Here is a 14,969-nt window from a genome sequence, read left to right as displayed (position 1 = left end):
TAAAAAACCACTTTATGTCCTGATACTAACTGCCATTCTATCATTCTCAGGGCACTGACTTCTAACCTAACCAACACCATCATCTTTTTCTCTTTCAGAAACTTCGTAAAATGAATCGAGTGACTCCATCACACCCATGAAATAGAGCAGAATATTAACCTGTTCCATTCTCCCTGGGACCCAGCGACAAGGGAGACGATGATCTTCGTCCATCACCTCGTTCGTATTATAGCATCAGCACAGTGCAGAAGTTCAGTGACTTAAAAATAAAGCATTGAGATGCGACCTCATCTTTGTCAGTGCACAAAATGGCGCCTTCCAGCCTCCTGGTGACCCGGCTGCAGAAAGCCCTGGGTGGCGGCAGTCCCCTGTGGCCTCAGTCCTGTGCCAACGGGCCAAGGTGGCCATGAGCCACTCTGAGCCCAATGGTTCCATCCGCTATGACCTGCTAGAGAAGAACATCGACACTGTTCGCAAACGACTGAACCGGCCTCTGACCCTCTCTGAGAAGCATGTGTATGGACACCTGGATGACCCAGCCAATCAGGCGATCGAGCGGGCAAGACGTACCTGCGGCTGCAGCTGCGGCCGGACCGCGTGGCCGTGCAGGACGCCATGGCCCAGACGGCCACGCTGCAGATTGTCAGCAGTGGGCTGCCCAAGGGGGCCGTGCCGCCCACCATCCACTGCGACCATCTGATCGAGGCCCAGGTCGGGGTGAGAAAGACCTTCTTCCGGCCAAGGACACAGACCAGGAAGTGTATAGTTTCCTGGCAACTGCAGGTGCCAAGTATGGCATGGGCTTCTGGTGGCCTGGCTCTGGAATCATTAACCAGATCATATCCTAGGGCTCTTCTGATCGGCACTGATTCCCATATCCCCAGTGGCGGTGGCCTGGGGGCCACCTGCATTGGAGCCAGGGGTGCTGCTGCCGTGGCCAGGGGTGCTGCTGCCGTGGACGTCATGGCTGCGATTCCCTGGGAGCTGAAGTGCCCCACGGTGATGGGTGTGAAGCTCTCCGGTTGGACCTCACCCAAAGATGTGATCTTAAAGGTGCAGGCACCTGCACAGTGAAAGGTGGCATGGGCGCTATTGTGGAGCACCATGGGCCTGGCACAGACTCCATCTCCTGCACTGGCATGGCGACCATCTGCAACATGGGCGCAGAAATCGGGGCCACAACTTCAGTGTTTCCTTACAACCACAGAATGAAGACTTACCTGAACAAGACAGGCCGGACAGACATTGCCAACCTACCTGAGGAGTTCAAGGATCACCTGGTACCTGACCCTGGCTGCCACTATGACCAAGTGATTGAAATTAACCTAAATGAGCTGAAGCCGCTCATCAATGGGCCCTTCACCCCTGACCTGGCTCACTCCGTGACAGAAGTGGGCGCTGTGGCCGAGAAGGAACGCTGGCCTGTGGACATCAGGGTGGGTCTGATCATCAGCTGCACCAACTCCAGCTATGAGGACATGGGACGGTCAGCAGCTGTGACCAAGCAGGTGCTGGCTCACAGACTCAAGTGCAAGTCCCAGTTCACCATCACACCTGGCTCTGAGCAGATCCGTGCCACCATTGAGCGGGACGCTGTGCACAGGTGCTGAGGGATGTGGGTGGCGTTGTTCTGGCCAATGCCTGTGGCCCCTGCCTTGGCCAGTGGGACAGAAAGGACACCAAGAAGGGGGAGAAGAACACAATTGTCACCCCCTACAACAGGAACTTCACAGGTCGCAAGGGCGCGAACCCTGAGACCCATGCCTTCGTCACATCCCCAGAGACTGTCACAGCCCCGGGCATTGCTGGCACCCTCAAGTTCAACCCCAAGACTGACTTCCCGACAGGCAAGGGTGGCAAGAAGTTCAAGCTGGAGGCTCCGGATACAGATGAGCTTCCCCACACGAATTTCAACCCTGGGCAGGACACCTACAGCACCCTCCCAAGGGTGGCAGTGGGCAGCGGGTGGACGTGAGCCCCACCAGCCAGCGTCTGCAGCTCCTTGAGTCTTTTGACAAATGGGATGGCAAAGACCTGGAAGACCTTCAAATCCTTACCAAGGTCAAAGGGAAGTGTACCACTGACCACATCGCAGCTGCCGGCCCCTGGCTCAGGTTCTGTGGGCACCTGGACAACATCTCCAACAACTTGCTCATTGAAAATGGCAAGGCCAACTCTGTGTGCAATGCTGTCACCCAGGAATTTGGTCCTGTCCCTGACACTGCCTGCTACTATAAGAAACATGGCATCTGGTGTGGTGATTGGAGACGAGAACTATGGCGAGGGCTCAAGCCGGGAGCATGCAGCACTGGAGCCCCACCACCTTGGGGGTCGGCCATCATCATCAAGAATTTCGCCAAGATCCACAAAACCAACCTGAAGAAGCAGGGCCTGCTGCCCCTCACCTTTGCTGACCCAGCCGACTACAACAAGATTCACCCCGTGGACAAGCTGACCATCCAGGGCCTGAAGGACTTTGCCCCTGGCAAGCCCCTGACATGCATCATCAAGCACCCCAACGGCTCCCAGGAGACCCCCTCCTGAACCACGCCTTCAACAAGAGCCAGATCGAGTGGTTCTGCGCGGGCAGGGCCCTCAACAGGATGAAGGAGCTGCAGCAGCAGGTCCCGCCCTGCCCTCGACTCCGCTCCTGTCATCGTGGGGTGCTGCATATAACCAGAAGCAGATCTGACCCGACCACCGGGCTTCCCGCACTGAGAAGGCATGGCCAGGCCTCCTGCCCGCCTCCCTCAGCCCAGGGACGGCCCATGGTGGCAGGGTTGGTAACCTGCCTTCCCATTTTTCGTTTGGTCAGATCTTGAGCACCTCACGCAACTGTATTTATTTTTGATGACAAGATTCCTGTGTCAAGTTTTTCTCCTGTCTGATCATTTCATTGGTGGCTGAAGGATTTTAAAGAACCTTTTGATCTTGCAAGGAAAAGAAGAATCCACATCCAGTGACTATTAAAAAAATAAAAAAATAAATAAAAGCATTGAGGTAATAAGATATTTTTTCCTGAAATAGTTGTTTTAGGTTTGCAATATATTTTTTAAAACTTCCCAGATACATCTTGAAACTTGAAGGGGTCTCAATGCAGCTGCAGAAACCCCATGAGACGTGTATTCCTGATGAATACCTGCTCCAGGCACATGCGAACCCCTCCATGCATGGACTCTACCGCCAACCCTTGAAAGACTCGATCTGAACTGCTTGGGTCCTCTTACATGTGGGTAGAAAACAGCATTTAAAAAACTCCTCACCTAAGGATATGTTTTTGATTTTAGAGAGAGAGACTTTGATCAGTTGCATACTGTACCTGCTGCAACCAAAGATCAAACCTGAAACTTAGGCATGTGTCCTGACTGGGAAGTGAACCTGCAACATTTTGGTGTACAGGACAACACTTCAACCGACTGAGCCACCTGGCTAGGACAGGAAACAGCATTTGAAAACAATTTTATTGATTGCTTTTAGAGAGAGAGAGAGAGAGAGAGAGACATCAATTTGTTGTTCCACTTATTTATGCATTCATTGGTGGAATCTTGTATGTGCCCTGAGCGGGGATTGAACCCCGCAACCTTGGCGTATTGGGACGACGCTCTAACCAATTGAGCCACCTGGCCAGGGCCAAAATAGTATTTTTGATACAAGTTTGTGAATCTGTGGATTTGGAAGGCTGACTGTATGCATTGTTTTAGGCTATCATCTATATAATAAAAGCATAATATGCTAATTAGACCAGATGTCCTTCTGGACGAAGCTGGGACTGTGAGGGAAGCCTGCGTCCCGGGTGCCAGAGGGAAGCCACTGCCAGCAACCGGGGGAAGGAAGGCCTTCTCTTGCACGAATTTTGTGCACTGGGCTTCTAGTCCTATCTAATAATAGACAAACATGGTAATTGAAGGTAACTTCTCTACACCTCCCATTGGCTAATCAGCGCAATATGGAAATTAACTGCCAACAAAGATGGCGGATAATTTGCATATGCCGTCTGGGAGCGAAGACTGAAGACACCGTAGAAGGAAGCCAAGCAACGGAGCTGAGTGGGAGAGAAGTGGCAGAGACAGGCGGGGTTGGAGCCACAGAGACGGGCGGGGTAGGAGCCGCAGAGACAGGAGTGAAGCCCTATTCTTGCAGGAATCCTCCTGCAACTGGCCTCTAGTATATAATAAAAGGCTAATATGCAAATTGACCAAACGGTTGAACGACCAGTCGCTATGATGTGCATTGACCACAAGAGGGTAGACGCTCAACACAGGAGCTGCCCCCTGGTGGTCAGTGCACTCCCACAGGGGGAGCGCCGCTCAGCCAGAAGCCAGGCTCATGGCTGGCGAGCACAGCGGCAGTGGTGGGAGCCTCTCCCGCCTCCGTGGCAGCACTAAGGATGTCCGACTGCCGGCTCTGGGGAGCGGGCCTAAGCTGTCAGTCGGATATCCCTTAAGGGCTCCCGGACTGCAGGCCAGGCTTAGGGACGCCCCCACCAGTGCACAAGCACTGGGCCTCTAGTTTTATATAAAGGACTTGAGCATTTGTGGATATTGGTGTTGCGGGGGGGGGGGGGGGGGGCTGGAACCAATCCCCCATGGGTACTGAGGGAAGACTGAGGTTTTAGTGAGTCAAAAGTTACATGTGGGTTTTTTACAGCATGGGTGCCCCAATCCTGTGTTGTTTGGGGTTGACTGTACACTATGTGAGTCCTTAATACATGACTCGGCTAAGTCTAGAGCCGAAATCATGAAATCCGTAGCCTCATTTGCGGATCCTGCTCTGCCAGACAACCGAACAGCATCACAGCTCCACCCCGGCCTCTTCTCCGGTAAATGGACCACGTCGCGGGGCGAACCTCCATGTTCTAGCACGTGCTTCCCTGGAAGGGGTTTTCTAGCGATTTCAACCCTCAGCCACCAGAAACGTCTTCACCATAACTTCATCTCTAAATTTTCCTAGATTGTACTTCTAAAGGAAAAAATTGTTTTCTTTTTATTATTCTGGATTGAAGAAATGCACACGCTTCATTTATTGTCTGTTCTTATTAAACAAACCAGGCTCATTATAGAATCAATATCAGCCTAACCAGCCTGCCCCCGAGAAGAGCAGAAAGGCACTCCGAGAAATTCAAACACGTTTCCTGCTGGAAGGGACTGATTTTAATCACAGACACTATTAATTAGGGCTGTCACTGGGACAATTTTTTTTAATTATCACAAACTCAATTCTAAGTAAGCATTTTCAACCTGCATTTTGGTCAAAATTAGCCTTTTCTGCATGTGAGTCCAAGCTTTCCGTTCTATCAATGTTTTATATTTGAATTTCAAAGTGTATCAAAGGACGCCGGGCTCTCTCCCGCGGAAGAGGCCGTGTGATCATTTATTTATGTCCGAGCACAGGAGGCCCCGGAGCCGCGCCTCCAGGGATGCTGTGCCTCCACTCGCTCTCTGGGTAAAGGCTCGGGAGTTGATGTGGCCTCTTTGCCAGGCTCCTTCAGACGTGATTTTTCTTTTGCTTTCAAGCAGAGCTGCATGGGCAACGGAGGCACCCACCCACACATCCGCGTCACTATTTCTTTGTAAGACCGAGGTGGCCAGGCTTGTGACCCCTCCAGAAACACAGCGGGCTCTCCACTCAGACAGTACCAAGAGTCGTGAAATGGAAACAGCCCCCTCCTGGCCCCGCCAGCCTAGAGATTTCCTGACTTCAGCCACTGTCCTGGGAGGGCCCGGGCACTCAGAGGGGCTCAGAGGGCCTTGAAGGACAGGGGTTGGGAGCGTTTTCCCATGTAACTCTGATGATAGCGGAATAATAACTAACACACAAGGTTCTAAGTAGGTCGTGTTACTAATAAGGCACATTACACGTCATAGTCATGTGATTAGAGAAAACAGGCTAGTCCAACGGTAGAAAATCTTTGCCAAGTGTATCCTGATTAGACTTTCTCAATGATGATCAAGAAAACTACTTTCCCGAGTGGGGAATATACGTGGCGTGAAATGGCATTTTATGTGAAAAGAAATCAGGTGCCCTAACTTGTCTATATTCGGGGCTTGCACTGCTGCTCAGCCGGGAGGCTCAGCTCCTCCAGGAGGTGGCTAAGCGTGGATGTGGACACAATACGCTTTCTAGAATGTCTGTGAACTTGTGCAGGTCCAGTTTGGTCTGCACCTGCCTTCCTGGCGTCCTCCCTGGCGTCCCTACGTGTTCGCACCCCCAGCTCACAGCTGCAGACGGTCCCCATGGAGACAGCGCCGTTTACGTGCCATTTTCAGCATTAGATTCCACTTTATCCAAATCAGAGCAGGATGATGGAACAGGCCGACCGAACAGGCCGAGAATCTTTTCATACAAACACCCAGGAAGTCCGTGACGTGGGGACATCTTCAAACACCCACAAAACCGATCTCTCTTGCAATCTGACATTTCTCATTAACAGTGGCCAAATGGAGAACGGGACCAGATGAGCCATGTCTCCTGTACTGTGCTTTTCCCGCGTTTCTAACGAGCAACCCGCTTTCCTGGCTAATGCGAGACTATCTATTACAGAGCAGGGCAGCCGAGGTTCCGAGGTATTTACCAGAACGCTAGGGAGTGTCAAACTGTCCTCAGAAAGGCGCCTAGGAAGGAGAACTGCTGGGGGTGGGGTGGGGGAGTGAGGCCTTATGTGTGATCTGTCTGTTCACAGAGGGGGCAGCGCTGGGCAGGAGGCCCTTTACCTGGTAGGCTGCAGTGGCGTCAGGGCCCGGGTCGCCCGCCAGGCCCCAGAGCTTCTCCCTGAGCCGGTGGTGAGAGTCGTGGCGCAGGCAATAGATGACCCCCGAGGCCAGCAGGACGCCCAGGATGGCAGCAATGGACAGCAGCGTGAGCACCAGGAACTTGGCCGAGTCCTCCTGCTCCGCCGGGCGAGGTGGGAGCTTGAGCTTGCTTTTCTGTGAACAAGAGAGAGGGCTGTCAGTCCCCAAGGAAGCGGCCCCCAAACACCTCCCTTTCCATGAGTGGCCAGTGTCAGCTGCGGCAGGCACCCCTCAGGGCTGCAGTGTGCTTGAGGGGAAGCCAGAGGCAGGGTCTTGCTCCATCATGGTGGCCATTTCTCAGATTTAACAAAACAGTGTGGTGCCTTGAGTAAAATCAGGACGCCCCTTCTTTTGAACAGGTGGGTGGGGGATACAGCCTCCCAGAGTGCATCCCGCTTGTGGGTGGAAGGACAATGGGGGCCCGTCCCCCGCCCCCCAGCCCGCCATGGGGTGGTGGGGGGGGGGGGGGGTCGGCGCCTGCAGCAGCCGCCTGACCTGAGGTTCCTGGGCTGTGCTGGGTGTCCTGCCCGGGCCGCCGGCCTCCAGGCGCCCTCCCTGGTGTTGTCCACACACTGGACTCCGCGGGCCTTTGGGGACCCTGGCCAGGAGCTCCTCTGGCGGCGTGAAAAGTTAGGAGCGGAAGGCCAGCGGCGCTCACTGTTCCTGGGGGGCGGGGCCCTTGCGGTACATTCCGCTGGTCCCCAAGCAGACCCGCCTGGCGCCCCTCCCGGAGCCGCGCGGTGACGGTCAGCCACCCTCCCTCCTGGGGCACCAAGCGCATCGCCCCCAGGAGCCGGCGCAGTTCCGGGTCCTCCCCGAGTGAGCCTGCTCCGGCCCAGCTCCGGCTCCGGCTCCGGCTCGGACGCCGGCCTCCAGGTCGGGCCGTCCATCCTGTGCCCGCGCCCGCGCGGCTGGAGGGGCTGCTCCTTCGTGAGCCCCGTGGCCTTCGCGGCGGACCAGCCAGGCTGGGACGCGTCCATGAAAAGGCGGGTGAAACGGGAAGAGGCGCCGGACTCTCGCCTGGAAGCGGCGGGAGAACGGAGGCTCCCGGGGCGGGAGGCGGGAGGGGGCTGTGCAGCGGGCCAGCAGCCGCCTCGTGAGGAGGGAGCAGGAGACCCGGCCCCACCCGCGCCGGCCCCCACTCCTCGCGGGGAGCAGCCGGCACCAGGGGGTCGTGGCCCGCGGGCGGCGGGTTGAAGGCGCACCTGCCCGCCCGTCACTGGCGCTCGGGGCGCCCGGCAGGGATGGCGAGGTCTGGCCCTGGGCGGGGGCAGGTCGGGGTGAGGACGGGGCCCGGGGCCCGGGGCTGGGGGGGAGCTTGTCGCCCCCAAGAGGGAGGCCCCAAGGACACCTGCGGGGCGACTCCCACACTCCCAGCCCCAGTGGGACGGGCCTGGGCAGCCGGAGCCGAATCGCAACAGAGGAGGCGCATGGCCGGCGCCGGGGTCCGGGTGCTCCCCACCCACCGCGTCCCTGCGCAGGCGACGGGGGTTCCTGCGGTGCCACCTGGGGTCCCGCCCAGGCGTCGGAGGACCCGCGCGCCGAGCCGCCGGCTGCGCCCGGAACCAGGACTCCCCGAACCTTCGCGCCCTGCGACGCGAGGGCCCAGGCGCGCGGTGCGCGGCGTCTCCGAGGGGACGGGACGCGCGGCGTCAGGTGTGGGGCGGACGCCTCGCTGTGCACCGGCCGCGGTGGCCCACGCGGGGACCAAGCGGCCGCTCCCCGTGCGCGGGCACAGGCTGTCCCCTGCCCTCAGCGCAGCTGAGCCGCCGTGAGCGCCGGTCCCTGCGGCGGGTCCTGGTCGTGGGAAACCGCAGGCACCGCGCCCGCAGCGCTGGGAGAGCGGGGCGCTTACCGCACCAGCCGCCGCCCCTCCGCAGCGCCTGGGATTTACTCAGAGGTCAAGGAAAAATGTCAAGAAGAGCCACTGCCCAGGCGCCCAGGCCCTCCTGCCTCCCTCCCCTCCCCGCTGCCCTCGCCCTGCAGCCGCCGAGTGGCTCAGAGGAGAAGGGAGGGGGGAGGAGAAGGGGTGGGGGTGGCGGGGAGAAGGGTGGGAGGAGAAGTGGGGGGAGTAGAAGGGAGGGCGGCGGGAAGGGGCGAGATGCCGGCCCTGGAGTCCTTTCTCTATGGTCTCCCGGCTCCCGCTGCCTGCGCCTGAGCTGTCCGGAAGAGAAAGGGTGACAATGGTCCCCTGGCGGGGCGGGAGCCCCCCTTGCCTACAGCAGCCCACCGGCAGAGAGCCCCTCCTGCACCAGGGGCGGGGTGGCTAGGCTGCAGATTTCGGTCACTGGGTCTCTGGTGGGGCTGGTAGTCTGCACAGGGGGCCAGTTGGTGACAGTGGGCACCCCCGGGAGGGGTCTGCGGGTTCCACTGGGCCTGGCCGGGAACTTTCTGCTGCACTGGGTGGTCGGCAGACAACTCAGGGGGACCCAGAAAGTTACCCTGGGTTCCCCCAGTGGCTCCAACGGCCTACCTAGTGCTGCGCCCAGGGCCAGGAGGCGGGAAGTATTGCAAGTCAGGTCTGAAGAATCACGGAAGGAATAACCATTCACAGAAATTCTTTTTTTAAAATTAAAGAGTGTGAGCTCCCCTCCTAGGCATAGTGATTGAGTTTCAATAACTTTACGATTATTTCTTTTCGTGGAGTTAAAAAAACCCAACCACTTCAAACTCCTACTAACCAGGAGCTTGAGGAGAAAGAAATTAGTTTGCTAACAGCTTCACTGAGATTGGTCCACACTCCTGTCCGGGTGTGATGTGGGGGGCCCAGGCCCCCTCATGGGCCCCTGCTCCCCAAGGCTGAGCTACTGGAACGGCAGGTGCTCCCTGCAATCTCGCCCGCACCGAGCCCTGCAGAGCGCCCACAACTAATTAGAGGCATCTTGCCAGTCTTGACTTGAAATTGAAAGAAAATAATGTTTAAATATTTATGACTTTGACATTTACAGTCAGGCGTCTTTTAAAAGTGGAACAGCTCCTGTGCAGAGGCAGCTGGCTTCACTGGGAGTTTGGGGGCCAGGAGGAAGAAGCAAGGCCTGAGGAGAAAGGCCTGGCCATAGGGAGCACGGGTCTGTGGACCCCTGGGTGCAGGAGACAGACAGGCACCAGCGCTGAATGTGCAGATGCAGGGGAAGTCGCTCATCTAAAGGAATCAGGAACAATTCAGTCAGCTTTACATCAGGTTAGAGGTACAATCTGCTTACTTCTCCCACCCGACCATCTCCCCCTGAAGCTCTTGAATTTGGAATATAAAGTATTACAAAAGCTGCGATTCAAATAGATGTGACCAGAGAGACAACTTGAGCAGTTGCTCTTAAAGATTAGCACCTACAGGTATTGTCCTGGCCTAGTTAAACTGTTTTGATTTGTGCTTAGAAGCGAAGGTACACGAGCTTCCCTTACATTATCTTCTGAGCAATTGATGGCAAAATATCTTCAAAAAATAGTTTTAGCTGTCCATGTGGTAAGTTTAAAAGAAAAGTGAGACAAAAAAAGAACATTCTATATCCAAACTTGGCTGTGAGAACTGAGGGTGCCACATAAATGGGAAACTTTATGGTAACAAATATTTGTCGACAGGTAGCAAAATGTAGCATTTCCCCAAGGCTGTGCTGTAACCAGCTAACAGCAGTTTATATCTAAGTAACTGACTTCAGTTCTGAAACACACTTGTATAAAAACATATGGACACAGGCATTCAATTTCATGAACATTAAACTTCTAATATAGGATGTTCCTTTTGCTTCATTCCTAAGGAACCTGCTTTGCAAACCCAGCACTGTTCCTCTGCCCTCTCACTTTTCTGTAACTCGAAGCCCATTGCCCTTGAAAAATTTAGAAATCAGTTTAGATGCTGCTCATGAGTTGCTATAACAAATCTGTTCTTGGTTTCCCAGATGAATCATCTTAGAATTATTTGGAAATTTCATGGTAAATTTACAAAAACACATTTACTAAAATATAGTAACTATTACGTTAAAGCTAATCAAAAATTTTTAACAGTTATCAATCCATGGGGATGATCAACTTAAAAATATGGGAGGAGGTTGTCTTAAAATATTTTAAAAGCATTTTTAAAGCTGCTAACTGAACTATTTTTAATTTGGAATTTGCCACAGAATTCTAATAAATGAGAGAAGCCAGGCAGAAATAATCATGTATTAATTCTTTGCATTACAGAATCTTTCCAGAAGCTATTATCAGCAAGAGGCACTGCGGCTGAAGTCAGGGTGGGAGAAACCCTTTGTGCAACTGAAAGCTATTGTTCCCTGCAGATGAAATTGTACTTGCTAATCTGCCATTCAAGTATCAAAGAGAAAAAGCCTATCTGGGTCAAAGAAAAGACTCCAAGGAATCATTATTCTTACAAACAAACTTTAATGAAATAGGTGGGACGCACTGTTTAACGGGCTACGTATGGAGGGTCCCCAGGCGCAGGCACAGGCATAAAGGTAAACATACAAAAGATGGTGCGTGGCCTGTTTGCCGCCTGGAAGCAGCCCCACACCCGTGCGGGGAATCGCTCTGCCTTAAGATGTAGGGGAGATGTCAGGTATTTACGTGTGAAGGGGGAACTCCCTCGCGTGAACAGCTTTCAGTGGAGCTGAACAAACATCAGATGGGCTCCGGGAGCCGCCCGGCGCCGCGCTGCGAACAGCCCGAAGTGGAGGGACCCCGAGAAGACCGCCCAGCGTCCTCTGCGCCCGGCGCCCGCTTAGGGCCGCGTCTTGGCTGCGAGGCCTGCGCCCCAGCACACAAGCGCCTCCCAGGCACCCCTGGTCTCGGAGGAGGAGTCCCCTCGCAGCCGCCGAAGCTGCCGGGTTTGGGGTTTCTATTCCGGTCTTGCCGAGGCGACCACGGGTCCTAAAGATTCGCGGGCCTGCGTCCCCGCCCGGCGCCGCTGGGACAGGGGCGCGCGGGGGGAGGGGGCTGCCCGGGAGCGCAGGGCCTTTAGGCTCCCGCCCCCGGCCCGGCACCGTCTCCCGGGCCTCCCAGTCCCGCCCAGGGCTTAGTCAGGGTCCCACTGAGGTCGGAGGGGCAGGCCGGCGCTGGTACCAAGGGGCGAAGGTGCCTGGGAGCTGGGTATTCACGGCAGCGAGGGGTTCCGAGGCCCCAGCTCCCTCCCCGCGGGACCAAGCCCAGCCGGGCCTCCCCACCACGAAGCAGCCGTCCCAGAGCGCGGGCCCACGCCCCAACGCCGCGTTCCCCAGGGCGCCCGCAGCTGCACACTCGGCGGCGCGGCTCCCCGTGCCCGACCCCAGCGGGGCCGTCCCTTCTCCAGAGCCGAGCGGCGCGCGGAGCCGGGCGGGGCGCGTCCTCCGTGTGGATAAAGCTCCCGCTGCGCACCCCCCCCGTCACCTCCCAGCTCGAGTCTGAATTCAGGGAAGGTTGGCTCGGCTCAGGCCGCGTGGGCAGCTCTGCCCTTGACCCAGGCGGGAGGAGGCGCCCCAGCGCGTAGGGACCGCCGTCTGCGGACTTAGCGACGGGAGCGCGAGTGAGAGGACCGGGGGCAGCGGCTGGAGCGAGGCCCCGGAGGGAGCGGAGTCCTCCTCGCCCTCTGGGCTGCGTGGGGTGTGTGAGTGGGCACTGGCGACGGTGACAGCCCCCCGCCCCCTCCACCAGCGTCCAGCCTGGAGGCCGTCAGCTCCGCGCTCTGATGACCGATGACCGAAAAAGGCGGGAGACTCTCCCCGGCTCTAAAAGCCCACTCTGCCCGGGATTCCGCCGGATGCTGGGTCCGCGGGACCAGGCGCCCCTACCTGGGCGCGGGCCAAGGCAGAGCCGCCAGGGCAAGGGAAGGAAGCGGCCCCTCCTTCAAAAGCTCAGCTCCAGCCAGAAGTTTCTCTTTCTAGCTCGCGCCCCTCGCTTGGTTCTGTGTGGGGCGTGGAGGCTCCCAGGCATCTCTCGAGCAGCTGGGGGCTCGGGCCCAGCAGTCACTCTCCACCCCACTGCCCCTGGCGCTCTTCCTGCGCGTCCTCCCGGTGCCCTCCAACTGGGACCCCAGGGCACCAGGCACAGCTCAGCCGAGACAGGAGGGCAAAGAGCACCCCAAAATGGTCTGGGGGCAATGCCTGCAGGAGGCTCCTTTCCCCCCATCCTCGCCCTCCCCCTCTTCCTCCTCACCGCACCCCTCGCCCTCTCCCCTGACGGCCTGAAGTGCCCCAGTGGCTGAGGAAAGAGAAGTGTGTGTGTGTGTGGGGGGGGGGGGAGCGGGCATCGTCCCCAGCCTAATCCGGCTGTCTCCCGGGGGCGCTGGGGCTCGCGCAGCTCTCATCCCTCTCAACCTTTGCGCCCAATAAGCGGTGGGGACCACCGTGCATGCCCATCCAGACCCAGGAGTGGAATGACCTCCGACGCAGACCTCCCGCCCCTGCTAGCCAGAGCCACTGACAGGCAACCTGCTGCGAGTGGGAGTCAGCCCTGAACTGGGCTCTGACGCCCAGGCTGCCCACCCAAGCCCCCCCCCCCCCCGCCCCCATGGGCACCCTCTACCTTCCCAGGCTCCCTTTCTTCGCCCAGCAGCCTCTGAGCCCGGCGATGCCCTCTGTGGGTCTCACCTGCTCCCTCCCTCCCTCCCTCCCGCGACTACCCCAGCTCTTCTCCTTTCTCTCTACAGCCCACTCGTGCCCCGCGCCTGGGCTGGGCGCTCCTGGTTACCTGCAGCGGGGCCGGTGCCCGGCGCCCAGGCCGGAGGAGGGTGGGGTGTGCTCCAGGCCGAGCGGCCTCGGGGGCGCGGTGGCCGCGGGAGGCGGCAGTGCCATCGCCAAGGCCAGCTCAGACCCTGCACTGGAGCCAGAGGTGCGCGGAGCCGTCCTGCCTCTGACCACAAACTTCTGGGGAGGCTGGCGAGACAAAGGTGCCGCGCGCGGAGGCTCCGGCAGCGGCGGTGGCGGCGGCGGCTCCGGGCCGCGGGCGCCGGGAGCTCCGCGCGGCTCGTAGCTCGGCGCGCTCCGCCCAGGCCTCGCCGCGGGGTGGGGAGCGGGGGGCGGGGGCGCGGTAAGGACCAAAGCAGGTCTGGGCGCGGGACGGTCCCCTCAGGGCCACAGGCCGCGCGCTGCTCCCTCCAGCGTGGCCGCCGCCGCGCCCCGCCTTATATCCTGCCCGGCGCGCACCCGGTCGACGGCGGCGCGGCTCGCGGCCCAGCCACCGGTTGCTATAGAGATACCCCCCCCCCACGTGTTGCTGACAGCAATTGGCTAAGGGGCCGTGGCTCTCCGTACACCCTCTCCCGCCCGAGACTATGAATGGACATGGGCCGTGTCAGTCATTTGTACAGCTTGGGGCCTTCGCCTTTTCTTTCTTTCCATCCTTTCTCCCTTCGTCGTTTGAGCCGCATTTCATTCTGGGCAAGTTCAGGGTGGCGCCAAGGGGAGAGGGGCCTGGGCGAGAGGCATCACCCCGCGCGCCCTTCTGTGGCTCCTCTGCGGGGGGGGGGGGGGTCGCAACCCTTTGCCAGAGAAGAGCCCCCGGCAAACCGCCGTTTGGAGCTGGGTCCCCACTCGGCCGCGGCAGCCCTTTGCTCCCCTTCCCAAGGGCAGCAGCCAGGACGCCGCGCACACGCCCCCGGTGCCCCCGACCCGCCATGAATCCACTCAAGTTTTCAAGTCTCACTTGCGCGCACAGAGCGCCCATCGCGGGAACCACCGAGGGCCTCGCCGCCATGCGGGCCAGGCGCACTGCGGCGCACAGCCCCAAACGCCGGACAGAGGCCACGGTGAAAACGGAGGATGGAGCTGTGTCCTCGCCTCCACGGGCCACAGGCCCCACGGACGGAGGAACAGAATGGGGGACGGGGCCGCGCTCTTCGTCTCTCGAACCCCCGCGAGCTCCCTGCGCCCCGCGCGGCCCGGCCGAGAGCCCTTCGGGCGGGGCTCAAGGCCGAGCCAGAGTCTGGGGACGGCCTGGCCGGTCGACCAGCGCTGGGTGTCCCGCGGCTTGTAGGCCCTGAGGGCGCCCCCGCCCTGTCCTTTCCCCCACTCTCCCTCCCCAAACCCTAGAGCCTGGGTTGCAGCCGCAGGTTCGGGCACCCCTGGTGCGCGGCACCCCCGCCGAGCAGTGAAGAGTGGAGAGCTGAAACCCAACATCTGTGCGCACAATGCGCCCTCCGCGGCCCACAGCTGCAGGAACAAGGGGAAGAAAGGAGGAGTGGGGGCCTTATCACATGCAGATGACAGTCTGCGA

General features: G+C 58.6%; 1 protein-coding gene and 1 pseudogene across 3 annotated transcripts in view; one reads left to right on the top strand and one right to left on the bottom strand.

Annotated features, from left to right (window-relative positions):
- The window catches only part of PTPRN2 (protein tyrosine phosphatase receptor type N2), a 470,186-nt gene that overhangs the window by 98,527 nt on the left and 356,690 nt on the right, over positions 1–14,969 (bottom strand). For all 3 annotated transcript variants that reach the window (XM_059711309.1, XM_059711311.1, XM_059711310.1), the window contains one exon: positions 6,711–6,923. In XM_059711309.1, coding sequence (XP_059567292.1) covers positions 6,711–6,923 — 213 coding nt within the window. The remainder of the gene's footprint in view (positions 1–6,710; positions 6,924–14,969) is intronic.
- Positions 309–2,963, top strand: LOC132242570 (aconitate hydratase, mitochondrial-like; annotated as a pseudogene).

Source organism: Myotis daubentonii, chromosome 10 (genome assembly GCF_963259705.1).
Source record: "Myotis daubentonii chromosome 10, mMyoDau2.1, whole genome shotgun sequence".
Classification (NCBI taxonomy): domain Eukaryota; kingdom Metazoa; phylum Chordata; class Mammalia; order Chiroptera; family Vespertilionidae; genus Myotis; species Myotis daubentonii.
Note: the sequence above shows the minus strand (reverse complement) of the source record. Positions and strands in the feature narration are given on the sequence as shown.